The following is a 24198-nucleotide window of genomic DNA, read 5'->3' as shown; positions in this document are numbered from 1 at the left end:
CTTGGCTTCAAGGGCAGGAGGCAGCCTTCAGATGAGGAGAGGCTGCCTCGGGCCGGGAGAGCTAGCTGAGTCAGTCTCCTTTCCCTTCAGCCCCAAGACTTAATTTTCTCTGCCATTTTGGATGATTGGTGGTGTAAAGATTTTGCTTCTCTTTTTTTCCCGGTTGGGTCTGTGTGTTTCATTTCGGGGCCTTCTGAGCAGAGCCTGCTCTGTGCTCTTCCTCTGAGGTTATAGTTAGATTCTAGTCCCGATCCGGGTTTGGGGCTTGTTGGGATCCTAGCCACGCTATCATTGTTTATATAGAAGAGCAGCTAGGGAGACACCTCCCTTCCTGCGTATCTTTATCCACAGCGCTGTTTGGGGGTGGTATCTGAAAAGTCATTGTCATGATGTGTTGCTGTTTGCTGGGCAGAGGATTACAGCCGAATATAGACAGCAGCTTAAAAAAATATGTATTTTTTTTTAACAGTTTCAAAAACAAAAACAAAAAACAAAAAAATGACAAACGCCGAGCGCTCCTGCGAGGAGCCTGGGCTTGTCTTATCGGGCAATCTTTGTGGGGTTTCTGCAGTGGGTTCTGTCTGAGGCCCCAGCACATCGGCTCTGTTTCAAAGACAGCCAAGGGAAAAAAAATTACAACAAAATCAAAGTCCGTGTGCTCTGATTTCCCCCAATTTCTAATGGGAATACCCTGCAATAGAAATGATATTTCCATGGAGGACTGTGCTACCGGTTTCTTTAATTACATTAAATAGCCGTGTAAACCTCAGCTGATGTAAAGCCCTGTTTCGGTGGCAGCGGCGCCGGGAGCGTGGCTAGATTGCATCCGAAGGAGCAGCGTTCCCCGTGTTAATGTGCTAACAATCTTTATTCAATTAATCCCGCCAAGTGTTAATTTTTACAAATTTTGTTGTGCACACACTATACCTCGCCGTCGGTGTGTTAGGAGATGAAAATGGATTTCACGTCAAAAACTAAGGAAGAAGGTGACTGTCAGAACTGCTTCCTTAGAAGAAAATTCGTGATCGTAGCCGTCAAAGGCTACCCATGCTGAAAGGGAGGCTCGCAATATGTATATTACATGCCATCTACATGCAGAAAACTCACTTAAAGGAGCTACTTTGTTGAAAGTAATTACAGGCCTGCTCAGTGTTTTAGTCAGTGACATTTCAGACTTGGCTTGGAAACATGAAGAGGCCACAGAAAGATTTTGTTCTTATGTGATGCGAGGCAACGCACCTCAGTGTTCTGTATGTCCATTAGTGGAAGGTAAAAACAATGAAAAAGGAGAGAAAAAAGACTCAGTCAACAACAAAAGTCAGGGGAGAGCTGGATATTTTTATTACGATAGTAGCAATTCCGTTGCATGTAACTCTAGCAATGCAACTAAAACCCCAAAATGCATTTGAACTATAGCAGTGACCCCCTTTCTCAATTTGATCCTTTTCTTTTCTTTCTCTTTCTTTCTTTCTTCCTTTTTTTCTTCCTTCCTTCCTTCCTTCCTTCCTTCCCTTCCTTCCTTCCACCTACTGACCAAGTTAAATTTCTTTCCATATAAAAACCAAGAAACCCACCCTGCTGGCCTTTGTGGTTGCACGTTCCCCTCCTGGGCAGGTAGGGGTTTTATGGTCCCATCTTGATAGAGGTTGATGATGCCCACATCCCTCATAGCCACAACCCCATCTACACCTGGGACTGCTGTCCCTTTTGCCGGCTGCCTCTGACTTGAGTCCTGGCAATAACCTCCTTCCTGGGCACTCTGTTTTCTTGGTGTTCTTTTTATTGGCTGTGCTGCGTTTTTTTCATTCTCAATTCTCTGGGATCCTCAGAGTTCAGACCTCCCCCTTGTATTTACTACGTTGTGCTCCCTGCGCGTGGGGGCTGAGCCAAAGCCAGTGTTGGAGTTTGTGGGGCTTGCAAACCACAACAACCTTCTGAACTCACCAGTTTTTAAACATGTTCTATAGAGGACGAGATTTTTAACAAGTGTCAGGATTCAGTGTTTCCAGGTCGTTCCTCAGATGCCAGGCACAGTGGATGCTGATGGGGGAAAAGTGTCTTTAGTTTAAAACTTACTGTAGGCACCAAATCTGAAGAGTCACCTCGTGTTGTATTTCCCTCACATGACGTGTAGCTTCTGTCCTCATTGTGGTCCATCCCCGTCCCCCACCAGCTCTAAACTAATGCACTCCATGGGGAATGTCCATGGGGACGTGTCTGAGGGATGCCTGGCCGAGGTGGTCATGGGAGTCTGGCCACGAAGTGCCTTCTGGGAAAGGGGCGCAGAGTCCTGACCCTAAGTCCCCATGAACTTCAGCTTTTTACTTCAGTTTATAGACTGCGCTTTCTGCCCGCGGTTCTTCCTGAAGTTATGTGCACTATATTGTTAGTGGTTCCTGATGCAACACGATAGAAAATGATTGAAGGATCTTGGATAAATTGTGTTCTAGGACAGAAACTGCAGAAGATTGCAGCGGCTACCCAGCTTCTGATCAGAAAGCTTGAGTCAGGGGAAAAGGGGAAATTTTTCTGCTAGGTATTGGCCAGGTGTTTTTACTGGTGAGAATTCAGAGAATCTGTCAACTCCTGTTTGTCCTTGGCCTCTGTAGATTCCGGGGTATGCATGCAGACATTTGAACGTGTCCACATTGCTGACATTTGCATGTATGTGTGTGTACGCATATATGTATAATCTCTGTATAATAGATGTGCACGTGCACATTTTTCTAACTGGTGAAACACATGGTTTCACCTTCTGTTGTCCCCAGGCCTGCCCATTCCAGGAGGGTGGGCCTCAATATGGTGGACCCTGACTGCTGAGGTCACCCCCAGAGGACTCATCTCTGTGTTCCTGTGTGCGTCCCAAAGCCGTGGTGCATAGGCCTCAACATCCCGGCCAGAGGACAAGTGATTGTGGTTTATTTGCATTCCAGCAGCTGAGAGGGCTCCAGGGATTTCCCTGAATGATGAGCAAAAGAGTTGAAGCTGCACGTTTTCCCCTGCAGATGCCCGCTTAGGGGGTGGACTGGTTAGCCCAGAGCACCCGGTCAGCTTACCCTGAAGAGTTTGCAGAATATGATTCAGACACATCCTTCCTCCTCAGTAGCACCTGACATTTCCTGAGCTTCCTCACTGGGCCTTTTGGAAGGGCTGTAGAAGGTTTTGGAGTTTGTGATGTAACCTCGCCACTCCTTGGCTCTGGGTGCTGCCCCAGAGTACTTTAGCTGCTCGAATTTTGAGGAGATTGTGGTTGGCAGCCATTGAAACAGGTGCTTTTGGACCTGGTGATGGAATGGGCCTGTGTGCCTGCTTGTCACTACAAGATGCAGTGGCCGGGGAGGATGCTCCCTTTCTAAGCCTTGGTGGAAGGAGAGAAACTGGTTTGGGTAGCATTGGGGGGGGGGCACAGGCACGATTGTTCCTTTGCCTTGCCTCTCCCCTTTTGGGGATACATTAAATGTGTAGCATGCTGGGGAGCAAAAATAGTTGGAGTGGTGATTCACTGTGACAGATCTCAGGAGTGTGAGAAGGGGGAGGCGCCAGGCAGAAGGTGGCCTGTCTCAGGGTGCTGGAAGGGATGTGCTTCTTGCCTTCTTTATGTGGCCAAGCCTTCTTGGTGCCCCGGTGGCCCCAAAGGGTTGTGGTGGTGTGTGTGGGGGGGTCTCTGGATGGTCACTGGGGAAGTGGCAGTTGGACCGGCCTCAAGCCCACAGATGTTCTTGGAGGCCCCTGGCAAGCCCACCCCTCTCCCTGCTGCCTGGCACCCTGCAGTAGCCCTCTCTAGGTCCAGCCACACCCGGGCAGTGATAAGGGAAGCCAGGCAGGCCTTCTTACCTGCATCAGAGGGAATCTGCACCCTCCCGGCCCGTGAAAGGGCTACTGTTGTCAGCAGGAAGCCTGAGTAAAGGCCGGGCTCTGGCTGGAGCTTTGTTTTTATGACCCCTGTGTGATGGCCCTGAAGGATGTCTTTAAACATAGCTGTGCAAACCCTGGTGAGACCTCATTTGCCCTTTTTTGTTGCTCCTCTTTTAAAGGACACCACCATGTGCACCCCCAAACTCAAACCCGTTGCAGCAAGGACCTGAGACCGTGAAGGGCACTCAGACTTGCCTGACTTAGAAGGAGAATCCAGAAGTGGGAGGTGGGACTTGGCAGTCCCAGCTCCCTGCAGAGAATTTCTAGATGCCCCAAATGCTCTGGCGCACTGAGCTGAGCCATGCTGCACACCCACCAGCTCTCTTGGCCTGTCTTGGGGACCTGTCCTGACCTTGCAGGTTTTCACGATGACTTAACGGTGTTCACGTATATGCTTGGATTCCCTTTCTGCTTTGTTGTTGTTGTTGATGATGATGATGATGATGATGATGATGTATTTTATAATGAAATGAAAAATAAGTTCTGGCCCTTGCTGGTTACCAGACCTCAGTGATTAAAAACGAAGAAGATGAAATAATACCTGTGGAGCGAGGGAATTTATTTTCTAAGGGCCCCCCTCCACCAGACCCGTGCAGCTCTGAAATTGAGTAACAAAGAAGGCTGCTTAGAATCCTTCCCTATTCCTGCTGTCTCAGCCACCCTCCTCCCCCGAAAAGGGGAGAGAGAGAGAGACAAATGGTGGGAAGGCTAGGTCTTGTTGGGTGAGTACCCACTGCCTGTCTCATTTAAGGTGGCACTCTACTTCTTTCAAATAGGAAATTGCCAAAATGGATGTCATCGGCTGCTAATTAGATGTATTTTAACTGCAGGATCATTTTACCAGCTAATACTGTTATTATGTGCTTCAATGTGAACCCATGGTGGAGCTGTTAAAATATGAGTGTGCGGCCCTAGCGCACAGCTAATGCAGCCTGCGGGATTGGTTGGCGCCCTCTCCTCGGTGGCCCTGAAGATGCCCAGGCCAGGCCCCATGCAGAAGTGTGACGCCCTTCAACTTCTCAAGATGTGTGTGCCCCCTTTATTCCCTGTGGCCACCTTGTTTCTGTGTTTTGACCAGGGCCTAAGTCCAGAAGAGGCTCATCACCTCCTGCCCCGCAGAGATAGCACGCTCCACCGTCTTTGGGCCTTTGGGCCAGCCTAGAAGCAACAAATAACTATGAGCCGTGATGTGGCAGCCCAGGCCCATATCACTGCCACGCGGCGGGTGCCCCAAAGCAGGCAGGCCTGAACCTCCAGCATGGAGTTTTCAAGTCTGAGCTGGTTTCCCTCCATCCTCTCTCTCTAGCAAACCGGAAAAAGAGTCCTGATTTCCCGTCGGGGTTGGGGGAGGGGGGCTAGAATTGGGATAGATTCTTAAGCACCAAGCAGTGCATCTGACTTCATGCGGTTCCTCTCTCTCTGTCTCTCCCCCCTTCCCCCTTAATACATAGCATTTTTATCATCCTTAAGACAAAGTAGCTGGCAAAATATTTAAGCGATCCGAAAGAAATGTTTTTATTTGCCTGTGTGCGAATTGGGTTATCTGCCGATCTTGTTTATGAAATTTGGGGCTGCCTTTCCAGCAGTCTGTTCGCCTCTCAAATCTTTCCCGGCTCCCATTTCCATATTTCTGCGTGCATGTTCTTTGTTAATCACTTGGCAAGCGCTTATTTGAATATTAAAAATTTCTTTAATCATCAAAGGCAGGAGCACAGTCTCATGAATATTCATATTTTCCCCCCTCCTCAGACTGGATTCTAGTTCATTACCCTGCAGTAAAAGCCAAACAGCCATCAATCGCCCTCATTACAGGCTCTGGCGTTTTGATTGGCTGCCTCCTGCCCAGAGCTTTTTTTTAAATTAATTAATTTATTTTTTTATTTTTTCCTCTTCTCCTATGAGCTGTCTTGTACCTGCCAACAACCAAAAAAAAAAAAAAAAAAAAATCAACAATGCAAGAATACATTTCTCTGGTTGAAAAACAACTTTGCAAACTTGTCAAACAGTCCTCGTGGCTTGCTTCTGCTGAAGCGGTCACCAGTCACCAGCACTACCCCCCTACCTCTTAAAAAAAAAAAAGAACGGGGGGGCGGGAAAAGGTGGGGGAGAGAAGAATTAAATAAATAAATAAATAGGGAGAAACTTGAGCCTGAGAGATGAATATTTGTCAAGAGAGTTGACGTAAGTTTCATTTGCATAATGACTTTGTACTTCTGCATTAATAAAATTTGCATATGAAGCCATGTTAATTACTCCTGATCATGCTTTTTGCATTCATGCATAGTAATTTTCTCCGACTTGTGAGAATTAATGTCTTGGCATGGGGGGAGGGGGCGCGGGGATTGTCAGGTTTCCTTGCCAGTGGCCCTCACTCACAAGCGCTCGCTCCCTGTCTGTCTCCCTCCTTGATCTATGACTCATTTTTGCACTATCAGTAGGAGTTCTTGGCTTAAAAAATGTATCAATTGAAAAGCACCAGTAGGGAGAAAAATCTACATCTCCAGTACAGTGTATTCCAGAGCTCCTCTCGCCAGCTAGGAATCCATAACCCTCCCATGTGGGAGGAGCGCCCGCGGATCCAGCATTGGGAATGGTGCACCTTCCCCTCACCACCAGGCTGGGGCTTTTCCAGGCGCGTTTTTGTGTGTCTACACGCCGCCGGTGGGTGTGGGCGTGCTCTCGGGGTAGTGCGCATGTGTGAGGATGAAGCAGGAACATCTGCAGGGCCCCTCTAGAAGGGAGACAGGTTACAGACACCCTCAGAATGCATGCAGTAAAAACTGCCTTGTGCCCTGATTTGGAGCTTAAGAAACATTTTAGGGATCTTATTTTTGGACTTTTTTGTGCCTCTTTGTGCAGGAGGCATAGAGCAACATTCTAACCCCTGTGAGCCTCAGTTTTCTCATTCATGGGGGGTTCATAACACCTACTCCTGGACAAGGCTGCTGGCCTTAAATGATATATGTGTTCATTGTTTCTTTTCCCTCATGAAAGCCAACTTCCATGATAAGGATTTGAGCCAGCCAGGGTTTTATTTTTAAGCCACCTGGATCCTGCATAAAGCTGAGATGGCGTCTTGGTGTCCCTCTTCCACATACCTCGGGTGCTGTTCCAATTCCAGAGGGGAACCCACCTAGACCTCAAAAGAAGTAATTTTTTAAGAGTGTCTTGCAGGGCTTTGTTGGGTGCCTTCTAGAGCCGAGAACACCCGACAGACATTCCCTGCCAGGCTGTGGGGAGGGAGCCGGAACAGTTCCAGAGTGGAAAATAAATGGATGGTGGTGGCCATTCCGTGAGTGTTCACTGGAAGCCAGCCTCTGGCCAGGCTTGTCCTGGCCTTCCTTTAAGGGCGGGGCTCTGAGAAAGTGACTCACCCTGAGTCACCGGGCCAGGAAATGGCAGAGGGGATTGGGCCTAGGCCTCAGCTCCAGGCCTGCATCTGAGCTCAGGCTTCCTCTGTGTGTGTCAGGCTGTTGTCACTGGGCCTCAAGGGCTCTGTCGAGCATGTTCTGGATTTCCTGCCTGCACTTGAATGCGGGTGCCCCTTCCTTGAGGATGGGCAAGGGCTGGGAGGTGGCCTGGGATGGGTGCTGAGGCCAGACAGTCCTCACCTTGGACTTTGCCCTTTCAACCACTTTAAGGTGTACAGTTAGTGGTTTTGAGTGTCTTCACAATGTTGTGCAACCATCACCACTGCTGTCTAATTCCAGAACATTCTCTCCACCCCAGGAAGAAACCGCGTCCCTATTAGCCTTCACTTCCCCGCCCCCGGCCCCTGCAACCACTTGTCTACCTTCTGTCTCTGTGGTTTTGCCGACTCTGGACATTTACCATAGTCACACAGTGGGTGGCTTCTAGCATCGCCTTCTGCTTTTGCTCTAGCTTCAGGAGAGAAGTTCTGGAGTTTCTGGAGTTCACCTGTGGGTTAAGCTGCTGGGGGTGGGGGGAGGGATTCCCCAGGGCAGAGGCCTTCTGAGAGCAGCTGGAGTGTCCTCTGTGGGCAGCTTAGGATTAGAAGCCTCTCATTCTTGTTGTCCCCTCCCCTGCCTCCATTGAGCCAGCCCCTGGAACAGGTGGTCTTCAGTGAGGTTGGAATTCTTAGTGGGGCATAGGGAAGCCCCTCCAGGGGGCAGCTTGGCCCCCCAACCCTACCTGAGTTGGGGGATGACTTTGCCTTTAAAGACTCTGGCCTAAGCCTGACCTTTCCAGGAGAGATGTGTGGCTGGACCTGCCCTTAGATACTTCCTCCCAGCCTTGGAGACCTAGGTTCTGCTCCCTTTCTGCTTGGGCAGTCCTGAGCACTCCTGTCACTCTTTCTCAGCCATGGTAAATGGTGGTGGCTGTGTCACGGTTTCACCCAGAACCTGGGGGCCTGGATTTGCTCTTTTTCAGTCTCCCATGGCCCGACTGAGCCCAAGGACCCTCCGGCTTCCCTCCACGCCACATGGCCCTTCTTCTCAGCATCCCTGGGTGCCCTGGTCACTCCACACTAGCTGCAGCCCAAGGGGGAAGCATGGCATATCCAGGCTTTGGAGACACAACTCTGTTCAAGTCCCAGGTCTCTGTGAGCCTCGGTATCCCCTATGGGATGGCGGATGGTTTTCTCAGCTGAGTGAGGTATTGGTGGTAGGTGCTCAGCACAAAGCTGTGTCAGGAGCCTTCCACGGTGTGAAGGCAGGTGGATGTAGACAGGACTGAATGTGCAGTGTCCGGTGCTGGGGCAGGGGGTTAGGCGAGGACTGGCCAGGGCAGGCTTCCAGGAGGAGACAGAGACACTGGCCTTGGGTGTCGACTTTACATGGGGGCCAGCACTGAGTCTGTGGCTGGAACTGTGTGGGGTCACTGGCCATGCCTCCCTTCTGGGGCTGTCATGGGCTCAGCCACACCCTGGGCCCCAAGCCTTGCCTCGTGCAAGGTCTTCAGGGGCTTTGGCTTCTTGGCAGGACATTTGCAGGTGTTCCGAAAGGCCCTAGATAACACCCGGTTTGTAGAGGCAGGTGCTGTAGCGAAAGAGCCCTGGTTCTGGAGCCAACGGCCTGGGTTTGGTGGGGCTGCGGTCATGTCATCAGTTTGCTGGTCTGTGCAGTGGGTCTCCAAGGCCCTGTCCCCTGGGCATGTTGGGAGACTCAGGAGGGGGACTGACAGGATCCTGGCCGGAAGTGGGCTTGTGGGGCCTCGTGGCTCTCCTGGGTGGGGGAATCCCTTGTGGGGCCCCGAGGTGGGCAGACCCCCACCCTGCAGGCCCGTGTGGGGTGGTGAGCGGCGTCGGGTGGCCTCCTTGGCAGAGCCGGCCGGGGGCCCAGCTGCCCTCGTCTTGTTGGTGTTTTCTTTTTGTCTCTCTGATGCTTCCCTGCTCAATTATTTACCCAGGGAATTTGGGCTTCTTCACTTGTGGTTTTGGCAAGGGCTTCACACAGATTTTTGCCCTGGTGGTCTCTTAGCCATTTAAGATAAACGGCCAAATCAAACGCAGGCCTTGCCGGGGAGTCGAGGCGGGCCGTGGGGCTGGGCGGAGGCAAGAGAGCTCCTGGCCCTGCATCCTGGCTGTCAGATGGGGGAGGTGCCCCCAGCCGGCCCGAGGCGTGAAGAGGGGTGCTGGGCAGTGCCAGGGTTTTCTTGGGGTGGTTTGGGGGGGGCTTTTAATACTTCCGAAAGGCCTTGGGGCTTGTGTGCTGTGTGCTTGATGCTCAGGTTGCTGAGGAGGACTGTGGGCTGGAGAGAGACACCAGCTGGCCGTCCGCCAGGCCCGCAGGTTAACCAGTGCCCAGGTGCTCAGAGGTAGATTGAGGTGTCCAAGGCCTGTACCAGCAGCCCACCTGATAGAGCAGACAGTGGTGGCTTGGAGCCTCCCAGCTCCTCCAGAGGGGGGTGGCCCAGGTTTTTGGGAATGAATCCCCAAAGGGAGCCAGCTCCGGAACACTCCAGAAGCCTCCACGTTGGCGGGTGGGGGGCTTCCTGGGTTCAAGCGTCCTGACAACCTCTTTTGGCCCCGCCCCTCCAGGGATGGGAGTCTGGTCCCAAGACAGCCCATCCTGGCAGCTGTGGAAGGAGGACCCCATGAGACCCCCCACCCACTTCCCTGGCCTCTTGCCCCCTGCCTGTGCCCGGTCACCTTCCCTGCAGGGCCTGGCACCCCGGGGCCTCCCACTCTGGAAGGGTGGCCTGCAGCCCTCTCTGCCCCGGGCCCCTGCCCCACACCCCGGGTCCCTTGTACGGTCCAGGGCCCGACTGACCAGTCTTTTTTATTGTTTTTTCTCCAGGGCCGTGCAGGCCTGCCCAGCTGCCAGCGACGGCCCCCATAGCTGCCTCCTCCCACCCTCACTCATCTGTGATCACTCCACCTCTGCGCACCCTGGGCGCTCTGCCGCCCTGCTTCCCCCTGCCGTGCTGCAGCGCGCGCCCAGTCTCGGGTGACGGGACTCAGGGTGAGGGTCAGACGGAGGCTCCCTTTGGATGCCAGTGTCAGTTGTCAGGTAACAGACGGCCGCGGTCGGTGGGGGGGGTGGGCTCCCAGGGATGGCGGGGTGTGCCCTGGGCCGAGCTGGCGGCTGCCTCTCCCAGGTGGGCCGGGCAAGGTGGGGCCCCAGGGAGGATGTGCAGTCCCACCCCTAAAGGCATTTTGCGGGGGCACAGGGGGAGTGGTGAAGCACATCAATGTGCCCCTGTCCCCATCGGTCAGGAGGTCCTCCGACGCCTCCGCCCGTTCTGAGTGTCTCACTCCCGGAATGCATTTCTCCAGCTTCCAAATTTCATCTCTTTGGGCTGTTTAGCTAAAGCTTAATTGGATAACACTTAACATCTGAGGTTTTCTTCTGCTCTCGCCACTGCCACCCCCCCACCCCAGTCACTGCCCCCCTTCCTGACGACAGCACTGGGGGGAAGACTCCCCGGTCGTCTGTGCACATCGCCGGAGCCATCCAAAATGCTGAGTTTCTCTTTGCCAGAATGTGTTGCCTATTAACTTTGAGACAAAAAAAGTCACTCTGAAGGAGCCTTTCAGCTGTGGCCGTGGGAGGGGGTGAAGCCTTGCCTGTGGGGTGGGGCCATGCACCTCCCTGCTGGGTGCCTCTCCGCAGGTCTGTGTGGCTGCCCCTCGTACAGGTGGGCAGACGGGCAGCCTCAGCACAGCGCCCCCCACCTCTCTTCCCAAGCACAACCCACACTCCTGCTGTGGCCTGGGGTCCCTGGAGTTTGTGGGCACAGGCCTCTCCTGCTCAGGGCCTGGTGCCAGGATGCTGACACACACACAGGTGGTGGTGAGCGCCCTGAGGCCTGGTTTCCGGGCAGGGGCCAGGAAAGGGGTTGGGGGGGGCGTTGCAGAGCTGGGGCCAATTCAGTTTGTCCCAGCTTTGTCACCAGGCACGTTGCAGGCTTTCTCTTGATTTGGGTAGTGAAGGGAAAACTGTCTTTCTGAGACAGGTTTTGCTTTATTGAAGCTGTCCCAAGGGATGGTCCCTGGTGGAGCCCCAGCTCCAGGGGCCAGAGCCTCCTAGGCCTTCCTGCCGGTCGGGTGGCCTGCGGCCTTCAGCAGCTCCTGCTGTGGGGTATGGTGGCATTGTAGGTACTGGGGTAATGCAGTGAATGCACAAAGCAAAGACTAAAATTGTCCAGGAAGGCGTCGGCTCCATGGGCAAATCGGCCGACTCCCTGCCCCGGGCCGCCCGAGCGCCCAGGGGGATTGGGGCTCCCATCCCAGCTCTGTAGGGCTGCGCTGTGATCTCTGCTTGCTGAGCGAGGGATGCCTGCTTCGTCCGGGTGCTTGCCCTGCTCTCGTGGCTTCCTGTAATTAGTGCGGCAGCCCCTGCAGCCACGCGGGGAGTCGCGCTATCAAAGATCAGCCTGAGTGTTTCTGACTAGACTCGGTCAAGTTCCGTGGTACAGAAACATGATTTCCCTGGCAGAGGTGTACCCGGGGCTTCACTTAACCCTCTGTTGGCTCTGGTAGCAACACGTCCTCCCACGCTTGCCCTCAGCCACAGTGCCACCCCCTTCCTTCAAGGGACCACGTGTGGAGGGCCTACTGTGTGCGGGATTGCACTGGGCCTTTTTTGTGCATTCTTGAATTTAATCCCCATAGTGACCTTAGGAGGTAGGTTCTCTTCTCTCCACTTTCCAGATGAGAAAGTGAGGCTCGGAGATGTGGAGTTCTCATAGCCCACGTTCAATCATTCTTTTAGGAAAAGCCCTTTCTTGGGCACCTCATTTGTAGGCGCCGTGCAAACCAAGGTGGAGTCAGGCACAGCAGGTCCGGCCCTCCTGCAACTTGCAGGGGTGGAGATGGGGAGCGCGGGAATGGGGACCTGCAGAGAGGACTCTTGGAAGGGGGCGGCAGAGGTGGGATTTGACCCTGGCTGGTCATCCAGAACCTGCTTCATCTCTGGCATTGGCTCGTCTGGCTTAGAGACCCCCTTGGATTTTAGAACTTGATGCCATGAGGGCTTAAGAGTCCTCGAGCACCCCCAAACTGATGTCAGTGTCCAGGGAGGGGAGCGGGGCAGGGTGGGCTCTGTTCCTGGGCTCTTTGGGACCGCCCTTCCCGACCCTCCTTGGAGGCCTGCTCTTGGGCCTCTGACGCTTGGCCGTGATTTCCAGCGCTGTCCTCTTTCACTGTTGGATCCCCGCTAATTAGCCTGCTCGAGGTTGTCCCTCCATACTTTCTGATCAGTTTCAGTACCTGAAAATATCCTGTTCCGGAGGTTTTTGTCCCTTTGTGGCTTCTGTCCCTGGCACTGGGCTGTTTGCTGAAGTGTTTTTAGTGCCTGTTTAATTAGTAGTTGGAATGGAGTCATTAAATTCGCAGTAACCCGTTAGGAAGAAGCAGCCCTCTGTAAAGACGGAGAGGGGCCACCGTCCTTACTTTGTTTTGTCTCTTTTCAGATCAGGATGCACTGAACCTATCTCTTCAAATTAATACGGAAAACCCTGGAGTAACCGTGTTTCACACAGGTTAATTGCATGCCCGTGAAGGCATTCACAGTTATTTATAGAAGGATGTAATTTTTATGGGGGAGCAAGCCACACAGGTTTGTGTGTTTGTGTACCTCTCTGGCTGGCAGCGTCCCAGACAGCCCCGCCTCCTGGGACCTCCACCCCAGACCTCCGGATGGTCACAGTGGGGTGGGGAGGAGGCACTTGGGCTCTTCATTGCTTTTTGACTCTGCTGAGATATTGGGAGGGTGGGAGGGCTTTGAGTGTGGGCGTTCCTGGAAACTCAAGTTTCTTCCCCGAGACATTTCATGGAGGAACTATCCAGGGCGCCCGTGGAGTCGAGAAGCTTGGGCTGTGGTCCTGGCCCTCGCTCCACCTGGCTGGTGACCTTGAAGAAGCTGTTCTCCCTCTCTGGGGCTGTTTCCTCTTCTGTAATAAAAAATATAAATGCATCTACACACGTACATATGTATCACGTGATATATACGTAACGTTTAAAAATGAGGCTCCACGTTTGGCTTCTAAAACAGATCCTATTGATCTGTTTCAGTTACTGGCTGCTCTGGATGACTGGGCACGTGACTTAGCTCAGGTCCCCAGGGCAGGGGTGTGGTGGTCGGGGCCGGTTCCGAAACCTCTGGGCCTTGGCTCCCCTGAACCGTTCCCCATTCCAGGGTTTCCATGACTGTCAGGCAGTCATCAGAGTGCATCCCCTGCCCGAGTCAAGGCTGCTGTTCTGTATGGTTTTGGGACCTCGTTTTCCTCCCTGTTCCTCAGTTTTCCCACCTATAAAATGGGGGTGATGATAGTTTATGCCTTGAAAGCTTGTTTTGGGGATGAGATGAGGTCATATATGCCAGGTGCTGAGACTAGTGCCTCATGCTAAGTGAGCCCCGTAGAAGTTCTGACTCATGCTTGAGCAGAATGGGTTTTACAGCAGTACAGTTATGTGTCTGAGATTTTACATCAGGCTCGATCTCCAGGTTCCATTCTTAAAGGCATTTAGCCTCTTGGCTGGCTCAGATCATGTACCAGCATCGTGAGGTGGAAAAGGAACCTAGAAACTTCATTGCATATTTAAAAGCCGCAAATGGTCATCTGCTACTGTGATTAATACATGTGCTCGGTGAAGTTCAAGGTCTCACGCAAGAACACACAGGATCCCAGCTCGGGGAAGTGGAAGTGTTTGGATTTAATAGAAGGAGTCAGTTGCAGTCATTAGTAGATGCTGAAATCACAGGGCAATCTTGTAAAGTTAAATTCAATTTACTTTTCTACTGAAATTGCTTGCTGTGTTATTTAACTAGTCTGGGGTTTCTTGGCATGGGTTAAAGGGACAATAAAGATAAAAGAATACCTGTAAGTAAATAGTAGGGTGTAACAGTAGAATCTATCATGTACTCCTCCTTCAATTATATCCCAGTGTTCATTTGTGTTGGTTTTTATAACCGGAGCCATCCAATGGGACACTGTGGATTAGACCACCCTAGCTGTGGAAGCTTGATGCAATTAATACAGTCTGTCTGGAAAGTGGCCTTATTTCTGGAAGTTTTATGTTAATGATATGGTCTGTGCTTTGCACATTTCATACCAGAACAAGAAGCACGCTGTAGTTTCATTCTGAACTGGGTTTGATTAACACCGGAGGATCAGTGGGAAGCCAAAGGGTGATGCCGACCGAGATGGCAGCGCCCACCAGGCCCCCGCGGGTGCACCGCCCCTGTTCTGGTGCAGGGGTGCAGGGGCTCCCCAGTAGGGCGTGAGAGCCTCCGTGGAGACTCTGGAGGGAGGGGTGAGTATGGGGGGGTGGAAGAAGAAGAGAAGTGAGTGTGGATGAACGTGTGTGGACAGAAGTACTCCATCTGGGGAAGGTTCGAGACGTGCTCTTGTGATTCCCTCCACAAAGTCGCGTTTGCTGTGAGTCTTTTGGGGCTAACCAGGTCCCAGTGTCAGTGGGGGTTGGCTCACTGGAGGAAAAGGGCTCTCAGGGGAGTCATTAAAAATTTAAAGAGTCATCTGTACGCCTTGAGATGTCTACAATGCCGAGGGGGCTGGTGGTCCGGCATTTACAACCCGAGGGTGATTCTTGCATGCCTGTTCAGTGGATCCTACTCTGGTGTCTGCCTGCTTTGTGGGATCACCGCTGCAGAGGCTGCTCTGGACCGCCTGTCTTTAGAACCCAGATGTCTCCTTTTGTATTTGGGGGAAGTACCAGGAGAAGCCACCAAGTGCTGCAAGGCCCCCAGGACGGAGGAAGCCAACTCCCCAGGCTGCTGGAGCTGGCAGAGGGCAGCAGGGCTTGGGGGGACTCCAGGAAAGCCCACTGGCCGGGAAGTCACGTCTGCTCCGGCACCTACAGGGCCAAGGGCACCGCGTTTCTGGGGACCAGAAGGAGTGCAGTGCTGCTTGTGGTGGGGGTGGGGGCGGCGCAGGGGCACCTACCAGCGTGACTGCCCCTGGATGAAAGAGGTCCCAGCAACGTCCCGGAGAGGAGACCACTGCAACCACGCCAGATTCTATTTCACTCCAAGCCGGCCCTTCAGACGTTCTGAAGGCAGAGCTAAATCAAAGAATTCTGTTCAAATCCGTACAAGATGTTGCTGTTTTTCTGCTCTGACAGGAGAGGCATTTGGAAGTGCAGTTTCTTTCTTTCTTTCTTTCTTTTTTTTTTTTTATAGCTGTCTTAAAAAGGAGTTTGGCTGTTTAGCACAGCTGGTGCTCATTACATTATGCACTGGCAATAAAATAGCATGTGTAATTAATTTTTAATGCAGCGCTGGATGCAGCGCTTTAAAGCAGTTAGTGGATGTGAAGAACGAGCACTGGTCACCGACATCAGAGATCTCGGGGCAGGCGGCCACGTTCTGCAGCTTTGAAGGGACTCTGGAGCCTGGGAGCCCTCCACGTGGAGTAGTCCAGAAATGGGTTCCCTCCAGGTGACCTGCAGCTGATTCGGTTCATCTCTACTGACCTAGGGCCAGGGGTCCAGGAGATCGTCCCATCTAACCCCTTCCTTATCTAGATGGGTCACTGGGGTGGAGACTGTGCCCTTTTGGCTCTGCCCACCAGACCATATCACCCCCACTTGAGTTCAGACCAGAAACTAGGGAAGGAGACTCATTGTCCAACTGAAGCCATGTGAAGCCCACAATCTGATTTGGCAGCAGAGAGTCTTTGCTCTGAGGAGCCCCGCACGTTTAGCTTCTTAGACCCTCAGTTTTGCCATCTGCAGTTGGAACACACCTCTCTGTGTCCTAGGTTTGAGACGTTCTGTGGCTGTGCTTGGATCACGGGCTGCCCCACCCCTTCTCAGGGCTCTGTGCATGGATTCGTGTTTGAAACGAAATGTCACTGTGGACACACAATGCTGGGAGGGCTAGAGGCACTGTGGGAAGCTGCAGAGGTGGAACCGTGCTTGGTCCCTGTCCTCAAGGAGCCTGGGTGTGAATATGTGACTCTGGGCTAGCCACCTCCTCTCCCCAAGCCTCAGTTTCCTTCCCTGTGAAATGGAGACACTGGAAGTACCTGCCCATCGTCCCTGCACTGGAAGTTCCACTGAAGGGCCCCTGTATTGGGGTGGCCGCAGCTGCGCACCAGCGTGTGGGGAAGCAGAGGCAACGGGAGGCGTGAGAGGCAAGGAGGAGGAAGCTAGGCTGTTGAGAAACTGTGGGTGCCCCCTGCCCGATGCCCGACAACGACAATGACTTGGCTGCCATCTCTGCAAGTTTGCTGCCTGGGAAATCCCCACCGTCACTGCTCCTGTGACTTGCCAGGGTTTTCTGCAGGCCCGCTGTGTGCCGGCACTGTTCTGGGCACTACGCACACTTGGCTCAGGCCACCCCATCCTCATAACTCCCCTAAGAAGAGGCAGCCCCCCTTTTGCTCATGAGGATCTTGGGGCTCAGGGCTTGTAGCTGTCCCCTCCTGCTTCCCACTGGGCTCACACAGAGTGGCTCAAACAGGGGTATTGGAAATGCAGCTCGCGGTAGGAAGCCAGACCACATTCACACATGGTCCTGGGAGGGTCCCTGTGGTCTTCGTTCGCCAGCCGTGCTGCTGCGTGACCTGGGGCAGGGTGCAGGGGGCTGGGAACGAGCTCAGCGGGGCTCTTGCCACAGTGGTCGGGCTGCACAGGAGTGCCTTTCTCTGCTGAAGAAAATAGAAAGGACTGAGCTTCCGGGAGCAGTGAGGATCCTGCAGATCCTCTGGGGTTTTCCTGATGGGGAAGGTGAGGCTGGAGGTCGGAAATCTTCCAGCGTGTGACCAGTGACAGACGTGGATGTGGGTGTCAGCCAGGAGAGGTCCTGCTGACCCGGTGAGCCTCCTCCCGCTCGGGGCGCTCCTGAGGGGTCCAAGTTGTGAGTACCTTATGGGAGCACAGAGAACCAACCCTCGAGAGTCCACCAAAGGGAACTCTGGCACAAAAGAAGAAGCCTGGGGCACCGGGAAAGATGTTCTCATCTCATCGCCCTCAGATTGGGTTTCTGGGGTCTGGCTGGGAGGCAGGGACCTGGTAGCTGGCCTCACCACAGCCTTTACTAGGTCCATGTAAATCCGCATCTCCGGGTTTCCAGAGCCCAGGCAGGCGCGGCCCTCCCTGGAGGTGCTCAGGAAATGCTGGTAGACGACGGTAAAGACCCAGGAAAGGTCGTGTTCATGTCTGCAAGAGAAAGAAGAGACACAGAATGCTCTTATCACCTCTTCACTTTGTGTGTGTGTGTTTTTAAGATTTTATGTTTAAGTAATGTCTACACCCAACGTAGGGCTTGAACTCACAACCCTGAGATCAATAGTCGCATGCTCCACCCACTGAGCCAGCCCGGTGCTCCGCCTCCTCATTTTTTGTATGCGGTCCCCTAGAAGCAATTTTTCTTCACTGGAGAGAAACAGACTTTGGTCTTCCTTAAAGCCTAGGAGTTCTTGGTGTTGCCTTTTTTTTTTTTTTTTTGGTGGGAACAAAATGTAGTTGACTTTTTAAACCTGAGTGCCAGGCAAGGCGGAGGGGCTGTGTGCTGTACATATTTCACAATCAAACCCAAATAGTCTAAACCATGAAATATAGTTTATCCAAACATAATCAACGCTGGCCAATTTAATCCAGAAATCAGTGGGGAGAAACCCTTGGTGGGCAGGGGTCCCTCTGGGTGGGATTTCACACATAGCCTGACCTCACACCTGAGGGGGGCTGTTGCCTGCTCGTCGCTTCAGGTCCCTCCAAGGGGCTAGCATGTGACCATGGTGTGTGGTCAACGCGGGTGGAAGCATTGGCCGTGGCTAGCTCTCGCACCAGGGTCTTTCTTACACTTGGCAATGGGGCCGCCAGGTTACGGTCAGGTTACCATTTCTGTGCCCCCACCGTGTGTCAGGGCCTCTGCGGGGCCTTCCTAGATATTCAGGCTTCCCAGCACCTTCTTTCTTAGGCGGTAACCTAGTCTATAGCTCACAGGTGAGGAGACACACCAGAGAGGTGGTGGAATGTGTCCGAAATCGCGCAGCTGGTGGATGGCAGACGTGGGGTTTGAACCCGGGTCTCCTTGGGTCTGGCGGACACAGCCTGCTCCTGTGTCCTTGCTCTCTGGCTCCCAGACAGCCCTCCTGCTGGCCTTCTACCTGGCAGGTGTGAGTGGGAGCCCCGGGGTGCTGCAGGCCTGGCCCCAGCCCTGGATCATACGAAGGCCGGTACTTGATGATTTCCGCGGAAGGAGTCAGAGGGCTCAGGACTTCTTGAAAGAGGTTAATGCGAAAACGGAGCCACTACGTGCTGAGACAGGGGCATTTGGAATCTCTTCATGAAGCCAGACATTTTTAATTACTGCCTTTGTTAATAGGATGTGAGGAACGGCCGATGGGACAGGCTCACGGGGCGCATGAGTCGGCCCTCAGAGCTGTACTTAGCCAGCCCCCCGATGCACCCTCTTCTCGAGTTTCCTCGTGCCTTATTAACAAGTGCCTCCGAGTCTTGATTTGGTAGTAAAAGGAGCCATTGCTTGAGAGCCTACGGTGCACCCCGGGCTCTGTGTGCACCCTCTCCACGGACGCTTTCTCAGGGGTGTGAGGATAGGGCTGTTGGATTTTTTTTTTTTGTCATGGTAAAGTATACAAAAGTTACTCTTTTAACCACTTTTAGGTGCACAGTTCATGACATTAAGTACATTCTTGTTGTGGTGTGTTCTCCCACCACCACCATCCATCTCCAGAACTTTCTCGTTACCCCAAACTGAAACTCTATCCCCGAGAAACGCTAACTCCCCATTTCCCCCTTACCGTCCCTGTGAGTTTGAGTCCTCTGGGTGTCACATTGAAGAGGCATCAGACGATATTTCTCCCCCTGTGACTGGCTCATTTCACTGGGCACAGCGAGTTCAAGGTTCATGTGCGTTGTAGCCCAGGTCAGGATGTCCTTCCTTGGAAAGGCCAAGCAATATCCCATCTTGAGGATATACCACATCGTGTTTGTCCGTTCGTCCTGGGAGGGACCCTTGTTTGTTCCTGCCCTGTGGCCGCTGTGAGCCGTGCTTCTGTGAACCTGGGTGTGCAGCTACTGGTTCGAGACCCTGCTTTCAGTTCTTGCGGGTATACACCCAGCGGTGGGATGGCTGGACCACATGGTAATTCTGTGTCTGACTTATTGAGGAACTGCCCACCTGTTTGCCTCAGCGGCGGCCGCATTTTACATTCCCGCCGCAGTGCTCCAGAGTCCCGGTTTCTTCGCGTTCTCCTCCGACTCCTGAGACTCAGGGATGTGGGCCACTGCTGGCCCCAGGCATGTGGTGGAACATGAGGGTCTGGAAGGGACCCGGCTCCGCTGAGCTCAGACCACCTGAGCTCCGCTGAGCTCAGGCCACCTCCCACAGTACGTTTCCTTTGAGGGTCTCACTCTGGGGGTAAGGGCCTCTTGCGTCTCTCCTAAGTGCTTCCCAGCGATGGCCTGTCTCCCAGGCTGCTGATTTTTAGCAGTCAGCTAAACGTTTTGCTAGCTTGAGAGTTTGGGGAAAAAGATTCTGCAAGTGGACAATTTTCACTTTCCTTTCTGCTGTGTCCTTAGGGTATTGGTTTGGGCTCGGGTCAGCAGAAGGAGCTGTGTACTTCAGAGGGGGAACACCTGGGAGCAAGGGGGAGCCGGCTGGTGTCCTGGGTCCCGCCCCTCTCCGAGCCTCTCTGGGTCCCTGTCTCCTGGGGATCATCATGCAGGCCTTGCCTTCCCAGCTGGGCTGGGAGGAGTTGGAGAGGGGGCATCCTGAGTTGGACTGTAGGGTGACTTCCTGGGTCTGCCTCTGTGATTGCGTGGCCTCGGGTCCTTTGTGCCAGAGGGAGAGTAATCGTGGGACTGCAGTGAGCATTATTCTGTGCGGCTGTGGTTTCTGTCGTCCTGTATTCGTTCCTAGGACTGCCACAGCTAATGACCACAGACGGGGGCAGGGGGTGACTTCCAACAACAGAAATTTGTCACCTCATGTTTCCGTGAGGCCACAAGTCCAAACTCAAGGTGTCGGCAGGGCTATGCTCCCTCCAGAGGCTCCGGGGGGAGAATCTGTTCCTGGCCTCCTCCAGCTTTTGGTGGCTCCCAGCGTTCCTTGGCCGTGACCGCATCCTCTAGCTCTCTCTCTGTGTTCATGGCCTCATCCTTGGGGCCTGTCTTCTCCTCTCGCAGACGCAGACGAGGAAAACTCGAAGAACAATTGTCATTCCATTTAGAGCTCACCCGGCTAATCTAGGATGATCTTATCTCAAATCCCGAACTTAATTACCTCTGCTGTGATCCTTTTTCCAAATATGGTCACAGTCATAGATTTCAGGGAGTTGGTTATGGACATGGCGTTTGGGGGGGCCACCATTCAACCCACAATATAACCCTTGCTGGATTGTAGGCCCCTTCAGGGCAGGAATCCCAGTTTGATGTCCTCTGTGAACAACCCAGGTTTGGGTTCAGGTATATGCAGGGCATCCCCCAAAAGTATACTGTGTTGAGCCTGGAGCTGGTCTCCAATAAGATGGCCACATGTTCCTTGTCCCAGTGATATTCAGATGTTGTCAACTTGGGGCAAAACTCAGATCTCTGTGTGTTAAGGAAGGTTGTGTGCCCCCCCCCCCCAAGTCCTGCCCTGTGCCAAGTCAGAACACAATTATTAACAGGGTGGGGGGGTGGCTTTAAAAAAAAGTCTGCAGTGATTATTATGAGAAAAAATTAGCAGAGTTGAATAAGGACTAAAAATAGCTGGACACATACTTGCCTCTAATCTATTTTCTTAAGGAAAATATAATTATTTTTGTAAACTGGCTCTGAGAAGCCAGGAGTATTTTTAGTCTGCATCTTCTAAGATGTGCATCTTTTCAGGAAGAGCAGCTTGGAGCCCACTGGAGAGTGATGTCGCCAAGCTTGCAGAGCAGGGTGGTGGTGGAGTCAGAGGGTCAGGACCCAGGCCTGGGCCCTGTTGTGCTGAGCGTGTATTCCACGGAGGAGTGGCCATGAGCAGACCGACTGTGGCCCCCATGGGTGCTGGTTGCCTGAGGGGTCCTCGTCACACCTGCTCAGGTGGCTGGCAGCACTGGGAGGACTGCAGCTGGTTCACCTTGGGGGCCAGGATGGTTGGGGGTTCCTTCTGGGCAAGGCTGAGCTGCCTTGCCATCCCCGCATGATCCAGGTCTGAGTGGACCTGCAAGAAATAACCAAGACTGGAGGGAAAACATTCCATGGCTTTTTTATTTGGAGCCAAACATTGCCTCATGTAATCTTCTCCCTGGTTTTTCCCATTGCCTCTGCCAGGGTCCTTGGGCCTGGCACAGACCCTGTAATAAAAGGCCCTGTGTGTTTGTGTGTTTACATGTGAGTGTATTTGTGTGTATGTATAGTGTGTGTGTGTAGGTGTGTACACGTGAGTGTGCATGCCTGTGTGTGTGGGTATGTGACTATGCACGTGTGTGCATGTGTTTGTACATGTATATATGTGAGCGTGTGTGGGTGCATGCATATGCACGCGTTCATGTGTGTTATGTGTTTGTACAGGTGAGTGTTCACGTGAGCGTGTCTGGTGTGTGTATATGGGTGTGTGTGCACGTGTGCATGCCTGTGTATGGTGGCGTGGGGGAGTTATCAGCACAGCAAGGGTCACCTCCCCCCTGCCCAGTGCAGCATATTTATGGTAGAGGCCCTTCGATTATTTTCCTCCCTGAACTTTGTAATTCTCCCTGGATTGCGGTGTGCAGTTGACTTTCAGTACCAAAGCTTGCTGAGAGGCTTTCAGGGCGAATCTCTCTGTGGGGATGAATTTGTCTTCTCACTACCTTCTAGGGGAAGCTACATCCCCCTGTCTACCCCAGCCTCAGAGAGAGCCCACAGGTCATGGTCCTGGAAAACATGGCCAATGCTGGTATGACCCACCCAGGAGTGCGTGCATGAGGAGCACTGGCTTTGGAGCTAGGTGTCGGGTCTGAAATCCCGGCTCTGACACTGACCAGCTCTTTGACCTTGGTGAGTGACCTAGCCTTTAGGAGCCTCAGTTTCCTCGTCTATAAAATGAGGTGGCCGCAACTTAGTGGGATGGGTAGCACTTGGCTAAACATTTAGTATGGGCTTCGTCCTCAATATCCCTCAGCCCAACTCTGCAAGGAAGGCACCGGCATTCCCATTTTATAGATTGGGAAACTGAGGCAGTCTGACACAGGGTCCTTAACTGTTTCATTATCCTTAAAAACCTTTCCCGGTTCCATTATGACCACCTTCAGCAGCGGCTGGTGTATAAAGGTGGTGAGTACTGGCAGGTATTACTATAACATTTTTATTGTCATTATAACTATAATTATTACTATCACAGTCATTATCGTTGCTGTTTCCCTGGGTGGAGGTATTCTAGCCTCCATGTGGCTTTTCCCCTTGTGGCTGAGTCCCACCTCCTGACAAGTCTGGTTTTCGGGGGTCCTTTTCATCCTTCCGACGGGGATGGAACAGTCTTACCTGGCATCCCTTGGCCCCTCTACCCCGTCTTCCCTCCTCCCCTTCGGGTTTGTGGGTATTTGAGGTTTCAGAAAGTCGTTTCTCCTCTAATTGAGGTAATGAGCACCGTATTTCCAGAACCGCTGCACTAAAAGTCAAGTGCAAAGTGATGGTTTTCATTTGTTGTGCTCTCTCTTAATATGCATCTCTTTAAGGAGGGATTGGCTGGAAGCAAACAGCTAATAACCTATGGATTTATGGAGCCAGCGCAAGCCGGCTTAATAAGCTTTCATACCTGGAACCAGCGTTCTGTCCCTTTAAGTTGAAACTCCCAACTTGCTTGGTATTTTACAGTGCCTGGTTTCATTTATGCTGGAGCCAGACTTACTATGTGAGAGCCGTTCGCATGCTGGAATTAGTCTTAAGCTTGCTTCTGTGGCGTTGCCAAATTCCATGTTTGTGTTTTATTTAGAATTCTTTTCACGGCCAGCCGATTCTGTTCCGGCACACACAAGCGCTGTTGCACCCCATGGAGAAAATAAGCAAGCTTGCGTTTTCTTTGGCAGAGGCCGCGGCCACAATAGACTGCGGTCTCCGAAACATTTTTTAAAAGCTATTTTAACCCATAACAGATGCATAAAGTCGGCACAGGCATGCCAGTTTTCTTAGTTTTAATTAAAAAATAATTACAGTCTAATGGGATGTTAGTGACACATTTGGATGAATGGTGGGTGACATTATCTGCAACTTATAAATGAGTGCCTCTCCCTTGGCCGGAGCAGAGGTGGGGAGGAGTTGGGGAGGGGATCTGGATATCTGTTCTTCGCTGCAGGGTGGGGGTGGGGGTCGTGGGTGGCGTCCTGGGCGCTGTGGGGTCCGGTGGAAGCCTTGGTGAGCGGCGTGCAGCACTCAGGAGGGACATCCTGCCGGGTGGCCGGCCAGGTGACCGAGCTGCCGGGACGCAGCGACGAGCGTCCCAGGGACAGTGGTATTTTGGCGCATCCTCCCTCCTGGCGTGCTCGATTGGGAAACTCTCACCTGCAGGGGCGCTTCAGCATGGTAAAGGCAGTGCCTGGGAGCTGTGGCCTCGAATCAGCTTCTTGGCCCCCACGATCCCGCTTCCCCTTCAGGACCCAGCAGCCTTCAGCTAGAAGCACATGTGCTCTGGGGTCCTGCTGGGGGCCGTGTAAGTAAGAAGATACATCTGGGAAGGTAAAGAGGTAGAAAAATGGTCTTGCCTGGTACTGCTGCTTCGAGAAGTCTGCACCCCAGATGCTCATCCTGGGTTCAGTTTTTATGTAAAACCTGACACTCATCAGAATCCGGAGTAGAGTGTGCCGGGCTGGGACGGCTGTGGGAGGCAGGGTCTCTGTGGGGACTCCGGGCAGGGAGGTGGAGGTGGGTGTGCTGACTCTACCAGGAGG

The 24198-nt window shown here is 52.8% G+C and overlaps 1 protein-coding gene across 4 annotated transcripts in view; it reads left to right on the top strand.

Annotated features, from left to right (window-relative positions):
- BCL11B (BCL11 transcription factor B) overlaps positions 1–24198 on the top strand; it is a 96468-nt gene that overhangs the window by 30675 nt on the left and 41595 nt on the right. For 2 of the 4 annotated variants that reach the window (XM_078054187.1, XM_036065369.2), the window contains exon 3: positions 10176–10388. The exons of the other annotated variants lie outside the window; for them this stretch is intronic. In XM_078054187.1, the coding sequence (XP_077910313.1) occupies positions 10176–10388 (213 nt within the window). The remainder of the gene's footprint in view (positions 1–10175; positions 10389–24198) is intronic. 4 annotated transcript variants of the gene reach the window in all.

Source organism: Halichoerus grypus, chromosome 8 (assembly GCF_964656455.1).
Source record: "Halichoerus grypus chromosome 8, mHalGry1.hap1.1, whole genome shotgun sequence".
NCBI lineage: Eukaryota > Metazoa > Chordata > Mammalia > Carnivora > Phocidae > Halichoerus > Halichoerus grypus.
The sequence above is the reverse complement of the archived record's forward strand: the minus strand, read 5'-3'. Positions and strand labels throughout refer to the sequence as shown.